Raw genomic sequence first — 21,506 nt, 5'->3', positions numbered from 1 at the left:
TATGAGAGATAAGAGTATATGGATTGGGCAATTCTGGAGGCCAGAGAGCAGACAAAGACCCTCTCAGCGTTCATCTGTGATGAGTTGTACCCCTCTGACCTGAAACAGGGGTAAGACAGTAAAGGGATAGACAATCCCTTCTAGCTGGGAGGAGAGGAAATCTGTAAGACTAAACATGAAAACGCTAAAACTACAATGATGTCAGTAGGATTGACAACAGTTAAAGAAGGTAGGTGAATCAATAACAGCCGAGAACCCCTAGGAGCTCAGCATGCAATGGAAGGCAACCCTCATCTCCCACACTAATGGGTTATGCCGAAGTGTTAAAGATGGGAACAGAACCAACTCTCTCACACAAAACATTAAAAATCTGTTCAATTGCTTTTTTCTTTCAGTGGCTGCCATCAAAGATAAGAATTCATTTGGGTCTAGTATTTATCAAATTGCTATATGAAGGAGTTCTGCTAAAAAGTACAGGAAGGGTGTGGCAGAAAAAGGACCAACTGCATATCAAAGTAATTAAAAAACAGAGTAAAAGAGGGGTGACCAGGATAGCTGGTGGATGGGGAGGCGCTAAGGTCACACCAGGCCTGGAAGACAGCAATAGGTATTGCAACTCCAATCACCCCAACCCACCTTGAAAGCAGTTTAAAACATTATATCTGAGAAGAAAATAACTTTGTTGGTGGAAAGGAAGAACCAATTCAACTGTCCATATGTCTTTGACCAACTTTAGACAGAATGAATCTGGAAGAGTATACTTGGTGTGGAGAGACACTAGGACAGGGGCACTCCACCTGGATGCAAGCTACAGTCTGTACGGCTCCGCAAGTACAATATGGGGATGGCTCATTGCATAAAACAATGGATTAATTTGGTATGACCAATACATTGGTGACATAGAATAGTGGTTTCCTTTTGGGCAGCACAGAAAGAGGTGAGCTATACAGCTACAGTCTCCTTGATAGCATGCTGTTTATTAGAAGGGATGAGGGATATTAGCCCACCAGATGCTATGAAGGAGTAGAGGCCTTACCAGCACCCACAAATCCACACCAGAAGCCATTGAAGAGGGCGAGTAAACTCTTCTTGAACCAAATGATCATGCAGTTCATTACCCAGAGTACTAATGTTACTTTGCGCCCACAGAAAGACAACTGTGCAAATAGTATTGGGAGGTCAGAGAGAAGAAGATTTTTAAAAAACTTACTTGTTTCCAGAAACAATGGTGTTTCTGAATGTTGGAAGATGTAAAAGCATATCCCATCCTAATCACGGTTTAGAGCCTCAGTATAAATAATGGTAGCACCTTGATACTCCAAAAGAACTCAAAGGAACAGATACTTGAGGTTGTGGGGGTGAGTGAAGCTTTAAATCCTGCAAATAATTTGCTCCTACTTTGTGGTCTGGCTACTAACCGAAGAGTATTGCAGGGGAATATGTGGCGAGCAAATTTTAAGGGGGTAAGTGGAGGTCCCAGCACAGGAACTTGAGACATATTCCAACTGGGAAACAACCAGAAGATGAGTTTCAGGGACATTCACACCACATATGAAAAAAGATGGTTAGGAAATTGTCCTGTGGTGACTGTGTAAGTGACTTAGTATTTTCAAAACTATAAAGGTAAGATCTCTGCTTTGGCAAGGAATCTGATTGCAAGACTAACACAGAAGCCAATGGTGACAAGCCATACATCATTATGATGTGCAATGTTCAGTAATTTAAAAAATGAAGATGACTCTGAGCTTGCTGTAACTTGGCAACCACAATACAGTCAGGGCCTGGTACACATCAAGTAGAGGAGAAGTGCAAGCAAGGGAGCATTAAGCTTTTGCATGCAGCTATTCTGAAGTTTATGAATAAAAGACAACAATGCCAGCTATTTATCAAAGAGGAGTCCCAGAAATTGTGACTGTGCTTAATGTCTAACTTCTGGATATCCAAGTGAAGCTCTGAGTATTAAATGTGGTACAATGAAAGAAATATTTAATCCATATTTCCATGGGACAAAATTGCAAGCCATGGGAAAGGGACCCAACAGCAGGAGCCTTGGAGCTGGTGCTTGCCTAAGGTTTCAGATTGGAAGCTATAACAAATGCAAACTTCATCAACATACAGTTCAGGGATGACCACTGGTCCAATGGAGTCCCCAGTTCACTGATGGTGATAAGGCAGCCTGAAACTCTTAGCTTGGTGCTCTAAGGGATGCCGATCTCTTGGACACTTGGGGAGCTGAGTGTACCAACTCCAACCCAAAATAACGAGTGAGACAAAGACTGATTAAAGAAAGAAAAAAAGTGTTAGGGAGATTTGAAGCTCTAGTCATGGAGGGTAAGTAAAATATGATCATATTTATTCAAGTTTGAAAATGTTATGGAGGTAAAAATAGGTTGCATTGAGATATTGACACTTAGAAAAAAGTTTGTCCGATTGGTGTGTCAAATCTAACCAGACTGTCAGTTGTGGTTTGCCTCTCCCAGAAACTACACTGATAGGTGCACAAAAGATCCCACAATATGAGAATCCAGCATAATCATTGGGCTACCACCCTTTCAAGTTCTTTTTAGAGCATGTTGGTGAAGGTAACTAGTTGGTAGCTGTCAATGGACATTAGGTTTTTGCCTGGCCTAAGGATTTAGATGATGACACACTATCTCTATTGCAAAGGGAAAACACCTTCTAACCTAATATGGTTGAAGATTTCTGAGTAGCTGGCTTTTGCAAGTCACACTAAGAAGATGCATCACCTCGTTATGAATCAAATCAGGGCCAGGGACTGTATGGTGAGACAAGCTATGGCATTTAAGCAGTTCACAGTCAGTCATAGGTTCATTATATAATTCAGGGTTATGAGGAGTAAAACATAGGGGGATGTCCTCAACCTGTGTTTTATGAATTCAAAATGTAGCCAGATAAGAAGAAGACACCAACATTGCTGTAAAGAGGGTCACAAGGTGCTCAGCAAGAACTGACACATTGGTAGAAATACCACTATGGAAGAGGAGACCTGAATGAGTTGAATTTTTTTTGACCCAGTGGACTATCGCACTTACCAGGTGTAGAATTATGAAACCAGAATTTGGTTGCAATAATTACATGTCTATTGTTTGAAACTGATAAACAAATTTAATTCAAAATAATCTCCATTGCTATTGACACATTTCTCCAACCTTCCAGCAGGTTATGAATGACACACCAAAAAACAGTTCTACTTTTGAAGCTGTGGCATCAATAGGTCATATCGACCATAGACAACATTAATCTTTGGGGACTCAGGTCACTCATCCAAACTGTGGCATCGATAGGTCATATCGACCATAGACAACATTAATCTTTGGGGACTCAGGTCACTCATCCAAACTGCCATGTTAATTCAGTCTATTCTTATACTGTGTGCATGTGTATGATAATTGTCAAAATATATGTATGAGCAGATATTAGTGGGGACAGTTTATTCCGTATACTGCTATTTGTATCCTGTTTCCATATTGGTGACCCCGAAGTTTCTACATCTTCCACGACTTCCGTGCCAGGTGTTGTAAATCAACAGGCTATGCGCACGCCGCCACGCCCACCTCACCCAAGCAGTCAAAGATTTAGAAGCCCAACTACGACTGCTGGGCCCCTTCAATCCTTCACCAACTGCTGGCTCTCCATTACTCCTTACTGATTTGCGATCTCCAACCATGTTAACCTCAAACTTTGTTGTTCTACAATGGACTCGGGTTTCATGTCACCAGACTGTACTCACCAACATGTGAAGTGTGAAGTAGATAATATTTAGAATTTTGTACATACTGATAGATCGTATAATGTTCAAAGTGATCTACATTCACACACATACTTTGACTCTCAATGGGCTGCAACAACCATTACTGTTGTGCCATGTGCAATGCCGCCATCAATCATGACCTGTTCCAGTTTAGCCTCATTTGCAGACTAGTGATGGACATTTTCGTGCACAAAATTCTCCTTGCTCAGCCCCCAGACCTGTTGCTCAACTTTTCAACCACGTGGGTTCTGTACATTTTTTAGCATTTCACCTTACAGGAGCATCTTACCATACCGCAGTGATCTTCCACAAGTTTAATTTACAGTCAGACCCCATGGGGCATGTTTTCAATGTGCACGGAGAACTCATACTTTTGTCACATGAGTTACCAACACATTGCCCCCCCTCCTCCCCCACCCCCCCTCCTGCATTTGCAGGGGGCCCCGGTTCTGACCAATCAGCAGCTCGCCTCTCTCACAGTTCTACCTGTGTCTGCCACGCTGGCCTTCTGCATTATTTCTGAGGTTGAAAAATTCAAATCAGTACCTGTAACCTATGGTCCAGTTTACAGGACCCCTACATGTATTGCACAAATGCTCATTCCCATGGTGCTGACCGTGCCAGCCACGTCGTGTTGTCAAGACACATCAAGAACAATGCAACCTGCTATTGGTACGGACGTTTTTGCTAGTAATACACCTACACTTACTGTGCCAGCCTTGTACCTAGCTGCTGAAACTCCAGTCCACAGTACCACTACCTAATCATGTTTCTCCAGCAGACACTAACTCGGACACTCATCGGGTTAGTCCAAAAATATTAATTGTGTGTGACGATTCACTTCTGGTAGACTCCGCATCCCCAATGTGCTCACCACGTTCTCTGCCATATGTGTCAGACAGTGCTTTTAAAAACAGTTACGTGCGTGATATGACCATACCCACCATGCGGGCAGCTACCCTACGTGTTGATAAACTTTCCCCCTCTCTCGCATGCCAGCCACACGACACAGCAGCCACTGCTGTTCCACGAGCGACACCAACGCCACTCTCGCCCGCGCTAGGTACCAACTGCAAGGTTCACAGCAGAAAGTCGCCGCACATGCCAACCCTCTCTGCACTCCGCCTGCAACTGCCCTCTTCAAACAGGTGCATGCCGTGTTCACGTACTAGACATGTGACTTTCATGCTGCCTTTTCCCACTCGCACTAATGGCAATGCCTTGTCGTACCCTACCCGTCCAAAAACTTTGCGTCAGGACATTGATCAGTCTTGTGTGCAGTTCTCAGTTTCTTCCATCACTGACGGAATGACACACAAGATAGTTACCACTGCCGGCCCTCCTATTAGGCAGAAGATTAGACGCCTCAACTCTATTAAGTTGTGCGCAGCCTGGCAGCAAATTAACGAACTTTTGGAGGCAATTATCCTGCAACTGTCAGAGAGCAACTGGTCTTCACCGATCCACCTCATCCTCAAACAAGATGGTTCTATCCAAATATGCGGCAACTACGGATTTTTAAACGCTCATACTGTTATGGATAATTACTCTGTGCCTAACATAAATGATTTCACTTATATGTTATCTCGCACTACAGTCTTAATGTTATTGACTGTAAACATGCCTACCACCAAATTCCCGTACCGCCAGATGACATCCCTAAAACAGCTATTATCATGCCACTTGGTTTGTTCCAATACAACTTCATGTCATTTGGCCTAAAAAACGTGGCGCAAATGTGGCAGCATTTCATTGACTCCATCTTACGACAATTCAAGTTTTGCTTCACATATCTGGATGACATACGCATTTTCAGCAAGTCAGCTGAGGAACATGAAAGTCATTTATCCATGGTCCTCCAGACCTTGAACTCCAACGGTGTCGAGGTCAACAAAGAAAAATTCCAGTTACGTCAGCCTTCCTACACTTTCTTGGGTTACACCGTCTCCACCGACAGAATATAGCCTCCCAAATCTTGCGTGCATGCCATCACTTCACTGCTGCCCCCAGCTACTTACAAGGAACTCTGATATTTCCTGGGCACAATTAATTACTACCGTCATCACCTGCCTTCTGCTGCCACTGTGAAGGCCCCACTGACAGACTCACTGTCAGGTAAACAGACTATAGGACTCAAACCCATTCACTGGACTGCACCTATGCTGGAGGCTTTCAATGCAATAAAGACTTCTTTAGCTCATGCTGTGACACTCGCCCAACCCAACCTTTGGCCAAGTTGTTCATCACTACGGCCGCCAGTGACATCACAGTGAAAGCAGTACTACAGCAACATAAGGCAGACACAGTTTCCCCTCTTCATTTCTTCTCTAAAAAACTATCAACAGCTCAGAAGAAATACTCTGCTTTCGATAGATGCATGGTCTATGAGGCCATAAAACACTTCCACCCTGATGTGGAGGGTGACTCGTTCTTCATCCTCATGGATCACAAACCACTCGCAGCTGCTTTCTGCAACCCCCCCCCTCCGAGGACCCACCCCATCAGCGTTTCTGTCACTTTGATCTAGTCTCCCAATTCACAACTGACATTCACTACATCAAAGGCATGGACAACATCACCACAGATTTCTTTTCGTGGATCAATACTATTTCACACACCAATGACTTATTCAACCTGGCCACCATACAAGCCCCGGACGAGCAATCTCAAGCTCTCCTCACAGACCCTCAAACATCCTTTGAGTTTAGTACAGCTAAATTTCCCAGCATTGTGGATGAGGTGTGGTGTGACTCTTCTACTAGTACCTTATGCCAGTTACTCCCACCTCCCGCTTTGCTGGCAGGCCTTCACTGCTCTGCAGAACCTCACTCACCCTGGCATCCACCTCACTACACGGCTCGTCTCCGAATGTTTCATTTGGAAAAATGTAAAATAGGACTGTCAGACCTGGGTACACAGCTGTGTGCCCTGCCAATGCAACAAAATCGACCACCCCACCACTGGGCAAGTTCGACATTCCAGGATAATTTCGTCATGTACATATTGATCTTATCGGTTCTCTTTCACCGCTGGTGGGCCACAGATACATTCTATCCACAATTGACTGCACACTCCACTGGGTAGAGGCAGTCCCCTCACCTAGCATCACTACCAAGACTGTGGCCAAGGGTTTTATCTCCATATGGATTGCTAGGTTCGGTTGTCCAACCACCTTCACCACCGACCAGGGTCGGCAGTTTGAGTCTTCCCTGTTCACCATTTTATGTAATGTCTGCAGCATAAAGAAAATTCACACCACAGCCTACCACCCACAAAGCAACGCATTAGTGGAACAGTGGCACCGCACTCTAAAAATGGCACTCAGGTACCATGACTGCCTCTGGTCCAAAGCATTTCGAGGGGTACTGCTCGGCCTCCATTCAACTTTCAAGCCCAACTGACAATGAACTAACTCAGTATTCGTTTTCAGGGAGAACCCTAAACCACCAGGGAAACTCATTCAGCCTGAAGTCCCTGAAGAGTCCCCCCCACCCGGATTTCGTATGTTGTATGTGCACCCACTTCAAACATACATGCCTGCACCCACCCAACAGCCACTCCCCGCCGGACACTTACATGCCAACTGCTCTCAACACTTGCTACCATGTAATGCTGGGAGACAATTCTGTCTGACAACCTCTGCAACCACCTTATCTTGGCCCCTTTAAAGTCCTCCGGCGGGGTGATACATCTTTCGACATTATCGTCAAAGACAGTCCGCAAACTGTTTTGTAACAAAGACACAACTAGCTTTCATGGACCCTGATGTCCATCTGCTGGCTCAGTCTGATTCTCCTAGCGACTCTCCCACCAGTCTCCCACCTGCCGTGAAGTCCGCCAATGTTTCTCCTCAGGCCTCCACGCCGTTTTGTTCACTTGATACCTCCAAGTCGCCTTTCGCAGGGTTCTCAGACATGTCACCCTCCACCCCGTGTGTGGGTTTCGCTGCTAACTCATCGACTATGGAGACACCCTCTCTCATAGTCACCCTGATCTGCAATGTACCCCCACACCTCTTGGACGTCATTTCAATCATCACTCTCGATGACCGAGTTCTCATTCTTCTCACAGACACTGCGGCCCTGCACCCAATCACCAGTTAAATGTCAGTGTTGTGCTTAGCCTCACCCTCCTCCGTGAGTGCGAGCCAATGACAATTCGTGCCTTCATCTCGCCGGATGGTTCGATTAGCATCTGGGCTTGCCACACCTACACCCCGCCATCCACCGTTCAATCCACTTGCTCTCAGGCATCATCCATTCTTGCTGGCTCAACAACTTTGAGGTGGACCTGTCTCCGTTCACTCCGCCTCCACACCCTGCCCCGGTCAGGGTGGAGGTCCCATCCGTGGATCTACCAGCTCGTACGACCACCAACAGCGAAGATGCCCACATGGTGTTCGCTCAAGGCTCACATGCGGTGATACTCCATACTACGAGGGTGGGGGAGAGGGGGGGGGGGGGGGGGGGGGCTGTGTGGCATCAATAGATCATATTGACCATAGACAACATTAATCTTTGGGGACTCATGTCGCTCATCTGAGCTGCCATGGACAGTTTATTCTGTATACCACTATTCGTATCCTGTTCCCATAAAGCTGTGTGCGATGGGGCGTCATCATGCAGCAATATGACTTTGTGTTGCCTTTTTCCATATTCCGGTTGTTTTCACATAAAGCTCAAGTTAAATCGATCATTTGCTGTTGGTAGCAAACAGTGTTAACACTTTCACCAGGTTATAGCAGCTCATAATAGATGACACCCTCCTGATCCCATCAAACACAGAGCATTGTTTTCTTTCCAAAGCAATATGGTCTTGCAATGGACGTCAGTGGTTTGCCTGGATTCACCCATGATTTATGATGCTTAGGATTCTCAAAATATATCCATTTTTTATCACTTGTCACTATTCGATGGAACAATGACTTTCTTTTGTATCTGGTGAGCAGCATTTCACAAGTGGTTTTTTGATTTGCTTGTTGTCTTTCATTCAGTTCATTTTCCCACTTTCTGCACCTTTCCCATACCTTTCAACTGAAGAGATATGGCTTTTTGCATCATATTCAACTGTCCCATAAGTTCTTGTTGAGTTTGGTATCATCTTCATCCAATGAAGCCTGAAATTTGTTGTCTTCGAACTTTTTTGGTGGTTTCCCACACTCATCATTTCTCACATCAAAATCACCACTTTTGAATTTTTTGAACCACTCCAAACACTGTGTTTTCCCAAGAACATTATTGCCAAAAGCTTTGACAAGCATTCAGTGTGATTCTGCAGCATTTTCTTCAAATGATAAAAGAAAACCAATGCTGTCTGCAAATCAAAGCTCATAGGCACAAAACTCGACATGTTTTGTATTTTGGGTGAACAATGTAATTTCAGCTTTAAGTGAAAATTCAAAAGACTTGATGATATACTAAAATGTGACCAAATATGTTACTGTAACAACAAAAATTCTGCAACAACAATCTTAAAATATATTTAGATCAATTCAGCCATGAAGGCCTAAAATGCAAGAGTTTTAGCTTCTTAAATCAGACTCTTAGACAAGAAGAACTGGAGCCAACTCTACGCACAAAGCTGAGTAAACTAGAAAGTTTATTCATCATTTGGATTTGCAACTCTTTGTGTTTACCATGTTTGCAGTTAAAACTGTAGGATGTAAGGTCTGCTAGTTATGCAAAACACCGTTTTTTCCAAGTTCCCAAACTTGTTTCAGCACCACGCATCAGTGGATTTCCATTTTATTTATCTGTAATGTGAACATTTTTATTAAATGATTACAAAATTATGTGCAAATTTAGTTTTCGTGACAAACTAAATTACATTTGGATGAAAGGTTAACTCCGAACAAAATTTCTCATCAACATTGTTTGCTTGCAGGTGACAAGCTATCTGTAATAAATAATACACAAGTGGTCCTTAAAAATCATGCACAACAAGTGTAAATGTATTAACAAAAAGAAACAAATTATTGTTTGAACTAAATATCCATATAATTTTGTAATCATTTAGTAGAAATGTTCATATTAGAGATTAAATAAAACGGAAATCCACTGATGGGAAGTATGAGTAATCCACTGAATTACAGGCCCATACCACTAACATCAATTTGCAGTAGGGTTTTGGAACATATACTGTATTCGAACATTACGAAGTATCACAAAGGAAACGATTTATTGACACATAGGCAGCATAGTTTCAGAAAATATCGTTTTTGTGAAACACAACTATTTCTTTTTACTCATGAAGTAATAAGTGCTATTGACAGGGGATGTCAAAATGATTTCATATTTTTAGATTTCCAGAAGGCTTTTGACACCATTCCTCACAAGTGTCTTCTAACCAAACTGCATGCCTGCGGAGTATCGCCTCAGTTGTGTGACTGGATTTGTGATTTCTTGTCAGAAAGGTCACAGTTCTTAGTAATAGACGGAAAGTCATTGAGTAAAACAGAAGTAATATCCGCGCGATCCCCAAGGAAGTGTTATAGGCCCTCTATTGTTCCTGATCTATATTAATGACCGAGGAGTTAATCTGAGTAGCTGTCTTAGATTTTTTGCAGATGATGCTGTCATTTACCGTCTTGTAAAGTCATCAGATGATCAAAATGACTTGCAAAATGATTTAGATAAGATATTGGTATGGCGTGAAAAGTAGCAGTTGACCCTGAATAAGGAAAAGTGTGAAGTTATTTACATGAGTACTAAAAGAAATCAGCTAAATTTTGATTACGCGATAAGTCACACAAATCTGAAGGCTGTAAATTCAACTAAATATTTAGGGATTACAATTACAAATAACCTAAATTGGAACGATCACATAGATAATATTGTGGGTAGAGCAAACCAAAGACTGTGATTCATTGGCAGAACACTTAGAAGGTGCAACAGGTCTACTAAAGATACTGCTTACACCATGCTTGTTCGCCCTGTTTGGATTATTGCTGTGCAGTGTGGGATCCGTATAAGGTGAGACTGACAGATGACATCAAAAATGTACAAAGAAGGGCAACTCATTTTGAATTACTGTGAAATAGGGGAGATAATGTCACAGACATGATACATGAAGTGGAGTGGCAATCATTAAAACAAAGGCATTTTTTGTTGCGATGGGATCTTCTCATGAAATTTCAATCACCAGTTTTCTCCTCCAATTGCGAAAACATTTTGTTGGCACCCACCTACATAGGGAGAAATGATCATCATGATAAAATAAGAGAAATCAGGGCTCGCATAGACAAATTTAAGTGCTCATTTTTCCCGCATGCCGTTCGAGAGTGGAACAGTAGAGAGACAGATTCAAGGTGGTTCACTGAAGCCTCTGCCAGGCACTCTATTGTGAATAGCAGAGTAATCAAGTAGATGTACATGTAGATGATGGCACAGTGGTGCTGAAACATGTTTGGGAACTTGGAAAAAATGGTGTTTTGGATAACTGGTGGACCTTACATCCAACAATTAGAAAGCTTATTGCAATCTTTCCTTCTCTCAAATTTTTCATAACAGAGTTTGCTTGTTCCTGTAACAACTGTTGGCCTGTGCTCCTCCCATGGCTGCTACTTGGCAGCAAAACTTTTCTTTTGCTGTCTGACTTAATTTTCAGTCTAGCTGAAATCTCCTTCCTACCAGTCTGTTGCACTCTGATTTTGTCTACTGGTTGATTGATAACACTCTTCATCTCCTACTTCAGGTAACCGGTCATATTTATTATTCAATTTTACATTGAATGATCTATGCAAACTACCTCTCCATGCTCATTAAATGTTACATTTTCCCACATCCCAGTTTCTTTCATGCCTAAAAGGTACAGAACCTAGCCTCATTTTTAGTGATTTTTCTGTCTCTTCTGCAAATCCTACACATCCTTTTGAAGAGTTTTTTCTACTCCATTGCATTCTGCTACATGAAAGTGTACTTTATTGTCTCCCACAAACCAATCCTATACTAAGTTAATCAAGGCAGCATCCACATATAGTACATAAGACAGTGCACATAAAGAGACACTGCTATTAAAGAATGTACAACATTTAAAATGAATTTGAAGTACAAATTCAATGAACACAAAAGCACTCTTCGCAAGATTGTACTTGGAACAAAATCCTGTGTAAAAGCAATGATGTGAGGAGAAGGATGCACCTCTCAATTTATGGTCCCATTCTTGTTTCTTAGAATGTTCACATATTTTCTCTGTGAACCATTCTAACTTGAGATCGTCCACAACCCAACAATGGAAAATCCCAGTCTGGCCTCAGTGGCCAGAGACAGTGGTCATATGCGTGTGAGCTGTGTTTTCATGCTTTTGCCTGGAAACTTACATCTTGAGCAGTCTTTTTTGTGTGCCTGTCTGCTACTCAACATCTTCCCTACACTTCCCTACATGATGAGTATCAGTCTATCCCTTTCATAATATTGTCATTGTTACAACCAGTCACAGTTATCTACATTTGCAGATACTTGTCTACTTTCATACACTTAGAACAAGTTGCCAAAAGTATGATCAAAATATTGAATGGTCTCTGCTGATAAGCTCATTAACCTTTTGGAGGGCATGCCTGCTGCAGATAGCCACAAGAATTAGTTTTCTGTTAGTATCACAGATAGCATTACAGTTGCATCCACATCCAGATATGTATTTGTTGTTCACAACGGATGTCACCACGTACTACATCTGTGCTATTCACGCTTTCAGGTGAGTGTTGCATTTGCGGTGTGTTTGCTGCTACACACCTTGTGATGCAAGTATTTTCTATAGTTGTATTTTTCTTTCACCTCAAGGCAATCTCTCTTTTATGTTAGCATATAATGAATATTAAAATTGAATCAAAGCTGCCATATGCAATTTTCATTACTTTTTTCAGTCTTGGATATTGATTTGCTACAATATATTACTTTTACAAAAACATGTGTTTCATTATATCTCGTAAAAGTGTAGAATTGTAGAAAAAGAAGGCATCTGACAGGCACCGTCTAATTGTATGTCCTGAAGACTATGAGAAAGTACTGTGAGAAATGTCAGAAGGAGAATTACAAGAAATGTCAGATTCACGTCATCTGAGTCAGAAGAGGAAGTTATTGAAGAAGGAAACCACAGTAGTGACTCCAAACAATCAACAGAGGTAACAGATGATCACCTGGTTGAAGATGGGAGACAACAAACAGAGGATTAACGATTTTATGTAAGAAAAGATAAAGAAACTATATGGATACGTGAACCACTTCCTTCTTCTCATAAAACCAAGGTCAAGAACATCGTAAAAATTTTGCCAGGTCCAAAAGCAAGTGCTGAAATTACGGATAAAGAAATTGATGCATTTTACCTGTTTATTAATGATGGGATTATTATCTTTCCTTAGGTTAAAACTGTAAAACTAATAGCGGCGCAAAAGCCGCAAAGCACCCGCTCATGGAAGTATGAATGCTGTGCCCACAGAAGGGTTAATACAAAATAGGGCTGTGGCTCTTGATTTGGAGGCTTCAAACTTTGGTGCTGAAAGTATCACCACCTCTCTTTGGGTGGAAAATGAAGGAGGGGTGATTGAATACAGTTCGTGAGCATCACACCGAAGCCACATCCAGATGTTAAATTCCAACTTTATTTGCAGTGTCTTGTGGAACAAGGCCATATGAAACTGTTGATAACGACTCATCCCTCAGATGTGGACATTAAGTAGCAATAGCTTGTTTGGTATTATTTGGAAGAAGATGGCTTTGTGTTCCAACTGTGCTTCATCCTCTCTCTTCTCTCCTATTGCCATCAACAATATTAATGGGAATGAAACTCATTACAGTCACTAGCAATGAATAGAAACACTTTCTTGGAGGGAGGAACAGGAGAAAAGGAGATAAGGGAAAAGGAGATGAAGGGGGAGACAGGGAGGGAACAGAGAAAGGGAAGTGGTGGAAAAGGGGAAGGGAGAGAGGGAGTGGGAGAGAGAGAGAGAGAGAGAGAGAGAGAGAGAGAGAGAGAGAGAGAATACCCACATGAGAGAGGAAGTGGGCCAAGGAAGATTGGTGGGAGAAGGCAGTACATTATCTGAAAGGGGTAGGAGTGGTGTGTACAGAAGAGAGAGTGAAAAAGGTAAGGTAAGACAGTGGGAAACAGGTTAGAATAGGTTTAGGCCAGGAGGATTGCGAGAGTGTACGATATGCTGAAGAGACAATTCCAACCCACATCGTTCAGAGAATCTAGTGTGGAATAGGGTATCCAAATGACTTCATCAGCTGCTTCACCAGGCGGGTCATTTGGTTACTCCCTTCTAGCACTAGTTTCCCTGAACTACACAGGTGGGAATGTCTCTATAGCATATCCTGTGCTCTCAGTCACCCTGGTCTAAACAGACAATAACCTGTTTTCGACTGTCTCTGCTTACCTTTTCCCTTTCCTCTTCTGCCCACACCATTCTTTCCACATCCTGATCATGTACTGCCTCCTCCCACCGCTCTTCCTCCTCCATCATGCTAGCATTTTCACGTTCTCTCTCTCTCTCTCTCTCTCTCTCTCTCTCTCTCTCTCTGTGTGTGTGTGTGTGTGTGTGTGTGTGTGTGAATGTCCATCTGCTCTTCCTTCCTCCCCCTCTACCCCCTTTTCCATCCATCACCCTTTCTCTCTTTCCTCTCTGATTCACTCTTCACTTCTAGCTTCATCTCTCTCCTTCCCTCATCCCCTCCCCTTTTCTCTACCTATTATATGCTTTACCCTCTGAACTCATTTCATCTCATTGTGCATGAGTCCCCCGTCCAAACATCGGCTTCACACTATCCAGCTACCTCCTCCTCGCCTCATGCATCCTTCCCTACTCCCTTCCTACTTCCATCTGCCCAGGCAGTTGCTATTGATAATCAACAGTCACTCTCACCATGCCTGTGTGTGTGTGTGTGTGTGTGTGTGTGTGTGTTTTGCTGAAGAAAAAAAGCAAGTGCTCAAAAGCAAGAATAAATAATGTTTTCTGTGGCAGCTTTCTATGTGCCACACATTAGTCTGCAACAGGTAAGTAGTTGTCTTTCCTTTATTTTATGTATTATTCCATCCAGGAATTTTCACTAATGTTATTTTGAATTTTTGAAACTATAAAATTTTCTGTTTAATGAACAATGAAATAGATTTTCAGTAGTACACACAAGACACCATTAATAGACATGGGTGGTACATTTAATATTACATTTTGTTACTGCTATAAGTCTTATGCTGACCAATCGGGCAAAGCAACTGCACTTTGATTAGCTAAGTATAAATTTAGGTAAAAGTTAAGAAGTCTGACTGCATGTCACAGCCAAGCAGCCTCAGGTGTTCTACTTGATGGAAATTCTTCAGATCAAAAAACATCTGATACCTAAGTCCCACCTAATTTGACATAATCACACTTAGCAAAGTTCTGTCCCTCTTGTAAGTTTGTCTGATTTAATGACTATTTCTCCACACTTCAAAAGCTGTACCCCATTTTATTTATCCATTTTGATTCATTTTGATTTTTAATGTATCTTACATTTCTGGTCCATTGTTTTAAGACACGGACATCATCCTTGGACTTACATGTACGTTTACAGAAATGTATCATGTTGCATAATATTTGTAGCTTTCAGTAGCAGTTAAATCCAAAGTTACAAAGTTCAACATACATGTAACATGACTCCAACATGAATGTAATTTGGCTACCACTCTGCAACCTCCTGCTTTTTGCTTGATTTTAAGTTTTCTGCTACTCCTCAACTGCATTATCAAAAATGAATTTTATGCTGAATGTTTTTACATCATTCCCTTCTGAAGTAATATCTTTTATGAAGTTGCTGACTAGCAAGTTATTATTTTTGACAGTAGTCAAGTTGCAGCTGCACTTTTATCGCATTGTGGTTGCAAAGACTCTGGCCTATTTCTCTGGTAGGGGGCACTGGATGTGAAATTATTGCTTCACCCCTTGGTTCCTGCACTTTTCTAGTGAGCCACTACAAACACTGACGAGCCACTACAATAACAGATCAGATATCACCTGAAGATGATGTGAAGTTGTCTTTCTGAAATATTGTATTTCTTTCTAATTATCTGACAACACACCCATGAACTAATGCAACAGATTATTTTTATATCTTGTCAGCTTCCTATTTAATGTAGCTGAGCTGCTCTCATTAAACCCAATGCATTACAAAAATTACACTATCCATAAGGATTCCCTGAAGTGGAAATATTTGGTCCCATAGTTCCTACATCTACATCTACATTTATACTTCGCAAGCCACCCAATGGTGTGTGGTGGAGGGCACTTTATGTGCCACTGTCATCACCTCCCTTTCCTGTTCCAGTTGTGTATGGTTCGCGGGAAGAACAACTGCTGGAAAGCGTCCTTGCACACTTGAATCTCTCTAATTTTACATTTGTGATCTCCTCGGGAGGTATAAGCAGGGGGAAGCAATATATTCGATACCTCATCCAGAAACGCACCCTCGAAATCTGGACAGCAAACTACACCATGATGCACAGCGCCTCTCTTGCAGAGTCTGCCACTTGAGTTTGCTAAACATCTCCATAACGCTATCACGCTTACCAAATAACCCTGTGACAAAATGCGCCACTCTTCTTTGGATCTTCTCTATCCCCTCTGTCAACCCGACCAGGTATGGATCCCACACTGATAAGCAATACTCAAGTATAGGTCCTACGAGTGTTTTGTAAACCACCTCCTTTGTTGATGGAGTACATTTTCTAAGGACTCTCCCAATGAATCTCAACCTGGCACCTGCCTTACCAACAATTAATTTTATATGATCATTCCACTTTAAATTGTTCTGCATGCATACTCCCAGATACTTTACAGAAGTAACTGCTACTAGTGTTTGTTCTACTATCATATAATCATACAATAAAGGATCCTTCTTTCTATGTTAAGGGTCAGTTGCCACTCCCTGCACGAAGTGCCTATCCGCTGCAGATCTTCCTGCATTTCGCTGCAATTTTCTAATGCTGCAACTTCTCTGTATACTACAGCATCATCCACGAAAAGCCGCATGGAACTTCCGACTCTATCTACTAGTTCATTTATATATATTGTGAAAAGCAATGGTCCCATAACACTCCCCTGTGGCATGCCATAGGTTACTTTAACGTCTGTAGATATCTCTCCATTGAGAACAACATGCTGTGTTCTGTCTGCTAAAAACTCTTCAATCCAGCCACACAGCTGGTCTGATATTCTGTAGGCTCTTACTTTGTTTATCTGGATGACAGTGTGGAACTGTATCGAACGCCTTCTGGAATTCAAGGAAAATGGCATCTACCTGGGAGCCTGTATCTAATATTTTCTGGGTCTTATGAACAAATAAAGTGAGTTGGGTCTCACACAATCACTGTTTCTGGAATCCCTGTTGATTCCTACAGAGTAGATTCTGGGTTTCCAGAAATGACATGATACGCGAGCAAAAAACATGTTCTAAAATTCTACAGCTGATCAATGTCAGAGATATAGGTCTATAGTTTTGCGCATCTGCTCGATGACCTTCTTGAAAACTGGGACTACCTATGCTCTTTTCCAATCATTTGGAACCTTCCGTTCCTCTAGAAACTTGCAGTACACGGCTGTCAGAAGGGAGGCAAGTTTGATATATGTTACAGTGAGTGTAAATTACAGTTCCGTAGTTTGATGTATGTTACAGTGTGAGCGAATTACAGTTCACAGAGAAATTAATCAAGTGCCTTCAAAAAGATTTTTGAGAATGAGGAAGCTAGTATAAGAAAATTAAGCACTACCATTAACATTAAACATGTTGCATGAGTTTAAAGACACACTCTTAAAGAAGATAGTTAACATTTGACACTGAAACATTGTTTATAAATACACTTACGTGTATGCTTCAAAATCACCTGTGCTGATTGCTTCTATCAACTGTTCTGTCATTTTGATTATCTCTTGCTTACGGGCTGCAAAAGAAGTAAAATAATGTCAACAACTTTTATCCTATTGTTTGAAATTCTGATTAGTGAAACAAGTATGCCACAAAAAAAGAATCCACATAACACACATACACATAAAGAAGCACTCCATACAAGAAAGAAAACACTAACAGAAGACAAAAAAAATCATGATCATCATAAGCAATAATGCAGAATGAGAAAATAAATGACAGCAAGGTTGCAACATCAAACAAAGAATCAAGACTGCAACCATCTCGTGGTTCAATAATAAACAGAATAATGCATACAAAAATAGCATAAATACACACTGACAAATATGCTACACATATAAAAGCTTTGGGTGTGAATTCCAGTGCCAGTAAACCCTACACTATTAATTTCTTAATACAGCAATGTCAGCTGGCATCACAGAAAATTAGTTTCCTTCTAAACCTCTAGGATGAAAACTACTACCTAGAGGTCCGATTTCACAAAGAAATAACTTATTAATTTTATTACAAATTTATTCCCAAGGCATCTTAAACAAATCAAACATTTATAGGTCAAAATTTCCATATCATTATCAATATATTGAAAAAGTCTCAAATAAATAAACTGTACTGAGTATCATAATGTCAAAAGTAGAATGTATCAATAAACTAATTTTGAAATTTACATCAAGTCTTCGCCGATGATGGCACCTGGCAGGAAACTGGACAACACTGTATACCTAATGGAAGAAGAGGTTCACAAGCAGGAAGAATGTCTCATAAAAGCATAAAAAAGGAGAACTATAACAGCTGAAAGAAAGAGAAAACAATTTCTTTCTACTGAAACATTCAAGCAGATCATCTAAACGACTGTGATAGACACTGTGTAACAGCAATTAAACACAGATGACACCATGCTCAACAAATCAAATAAATTTATCGTATGTATTTACAATGTCTTACAAAACATATGCAATCAATAACAAAGAAAAACTACGCTGACAGTAAAACTTCTGTCAGTGATTAGGGCTCAAAAGCTGAATTAATTTAGACTAAAGTGAATTTCATGTATAGCCTTCTATACAATTATTATCCTTTTTTTTCACATAAAATAGCAAAAATCCTCTAGTGATCTGTTAGTCTTGATCATTTATGACACATGCAATGAGTACACCTCACACATATAGTTAATAAAAGATACAGCTGTCACTTAATCATTCTCTCTCTTCTCTCTCTCTCTCTCTCTCTCTCTCTCTCTCTCTCTCTCTCTCTCTCTCTCTCACACACACACACACACACACACACTCATATAATGTGGCTGAAGTGACACTAATGTTTATGAACATGGGCAAATAGTTGTATGGAAAGAGAGGTAAGGCACAAGAGAGGACAACATGTGGTTCTCAGCAGCAACAGAAAAATCTAGAATAACTGTGGAAACAATCAATGCTACAAATATCACCGAAAAGTATGTGTGTTTACTGACAGCAGAAAAAGAGTGAAATCTCAAAAGCTAGTGTGATTTTATGATTTGTTACATGTGTGTTTCATCTGTTTGTGAGTAGTTTCCTGTCTTCCTTTGTGTTTTTGCTCCTGTCAAAGAATTTTGACTACCACAATAAATCTCTTAATAACTTATAAGAAGAATAAAGCAAGATATCCAACAAAGACCCCTCACTGTTTTCACAGTAACAGATTTAAAAATATAACAGGTATAAAGGTGCCAAGAATTTAAAAACCAAACTTTGATGGATTGTACATTGCCCTATGAAAAGAAAAAAAATCTCTCATTTGCAAACATACATGGAAATACTGACAGGAAAGCTGGTTCAATGGCTGATTGTTATAGTAGTGTAGAGTTTTTTTTTTGTGGAGAGGGGGGGGGGGGGGGGAAGACTGATACTGTTGGGCAGAATCTAAATTTACTGTGTTTAGTAGTTATTCCTCTCTCTTGGCTTAACCATCCTGAGAAACATTATTTCTCTACATGGATCAATCCTCCTCCTTTCGTTCTTGTCACATAATAATAACTTTTTTAGAAAAATAAAATATTTATTATAACAAAATGGATTTAGTATTTTGTAATACTTTCACCAGAGCAAGTTTAGTTATTTTATCTGACTTCACATTTTTTTTGTTAGTCTGATAACAGGGACTTAAATTCTGACACCTCCCTTTCGTGATTAGTATTTTCCTATTGTGCCACTGAGGAAGCTTTGCCAACTTACTAGAAACTTCAACTCGCTACTGACCTCTTGCAATTCACTGCAAATTCCACTGAGACCATTCTCAATTGATGAGACATTAGTGACACTGGGAAAAGGGGCACTGGAGCAGTGAATACAATGCATAAGTGACAACAATGATGTCATCAGAAGTTGCTGTCTTTGCAACATCATTTCTTACAGAATGTCACAAGTGAGCCCATGTGGAGTTCAAAATGGGTGGAGACAAGGTGGTCTCCTGATGTAGATAAAGAACCAATGTGTGGGCAATACAATGATGAATCAACTAGGTGATAATTATCCTGAGTTCAAATTCTGATCTGTCATATGAATTTACACTACTGGCCTTTAAAATTGCTAGACCATGAAGAGGACGTGCTACGGACGCGAAATTTAACTGACAGGAAGAGGATGCTGTGATACGCAAATAATTAGCTTTTAAGAGCATTTACACAAGGTTGCCGCCAGTGGCGACACCTACAACATGCTGACATGAGAAAAGTTTCCAACTGATTTCTCATACACAAACAGCAGTTGACCAGCATTGCCAGGTGAAACGTTGTTCTGGAGCCTCGTGTAAGGAGGAGAAATGCATACCAACACGTTTCCGACTATGATAAAGGTCGTATTGTAGCCTATCGTGATTGCGGTTTATCGTATCACGACATTGCTCCTCGCACTGGTCGAGATCCAATGATTGTTAGCAGAATATGGAATTGGTGGGTTCAGGAGGGTAATAAGGAATGTTGTGCTGGATCCCAACAGCCTCGAATCACTAGCAGTCTTGATGACAGTCATTTTATCCGCATGGTTTAACGGATCGTGCAGCCATGTCTCGATCCCTGAGTCAACAGATGGGGACTTATAAAAGACAACAACCATCTGCACAAACAGTTTGACAATGTTTGCAGCAGCGCGGACTATCAGCTCGGAGACCATGGCTGTCGTTATCCTTGACGCTGCATCACAGACAGGAGTGACTGCAATGGTGTTCTCAACAACAAACCTGGGTGCATGAATAGCAAAATGTCATTTTTTTGGTATGAATCCAGGTTCTGTTTACAGCATCATGATGGTCACATCCGTGTTTGGCGACATCAAGGTGAACGCACATTGGCGTATCACCCGGCGTGATGGTATGGGCTGCCATTGGTTACATGTCTCGGTCACCTCTTGTTCCCATTGACGGCACTTTGAACAGTGGACATTACATTTCAGATGTGTTACGACGCATGGCTCTACCCTTCATTCGATCCCTGCGAAACCCTACATTTCAGCAGGATAATGCATGACCGCATGTTGCAGGTCCTATATGGGCCTTTCTGAATACAGAAAATGTTCGATTGCTGCCCTGGCCAGCACATTCTCCAGATCTCACACCAATTGAAAACATCTGGTCAATGGTGGCCAAGCAACTGGCTCATCACAATACACCAGTTACTACTCTTGATGAACTGTGGTATCGTGTTGAAGCTGCGTGGGCAGCTTTACCTGTACAAGCTATCCAAGCTCTGTTTGACTCAATGCCCAGGTGTATTAAGGCTGTTATTATGACCAGAGGTGGTTGTTCTGGGTACTGGTTTCTCAGGTTCTATGCACCCAAATGCGTGAAAATGTAATCACATGTCAGTTCTAGTA

At 41.3% G+C, this 21,506-nt stretch overlaps 1 protein-coding gene across 29 annotated transcripts in view; it reads right to left on the bottom strand.

Annotated features, from left to right (window-relative positions):
• LOC126354726 (calcium/calmodulin-dependent protein kinase type II alpha chain) overlaps nucleotides 1–21,506 on the bottom strand; it is a 976,610-nt gene that overhangs the window by 53,218 nt on the left and 901,886 nt on the right. For all 29 annotated transcript variants that reach the window (XM_050004705.1, XM_050004586.1, XM_050004623.1 and 26 more), the window contains one exon: nucleotides 17,605–17,680. In XM_050004705.1, coding sequence (XP_049860662.1) covers nucleotides 17,605–17,680 — 76 coding nt within the window. The remainder of the gene's footprint in view (nucleotides 1–17,604; nucleotides 17,681–21,506) is intronic.

This window comes from Schistocerca gregaria, chromosome 1, assembly GCF_023897955.1.
Source record: "Schistocerca gregaria isolate iqSchGreg1 chromosome 1, iqSchGreg1.2, whole genome shotgun sequence".
Lineage (NCBI taxonomy): Eukaryota > Metazoa > Arthropoda > Insecta > Orthoptera > Acrididae > Schistocerca > Schistocerca gregaria.
Note: the sequence above shows the minus strand (reverse complement) of the source record. Positions and strands in the feature narration are given on the sequence as shown.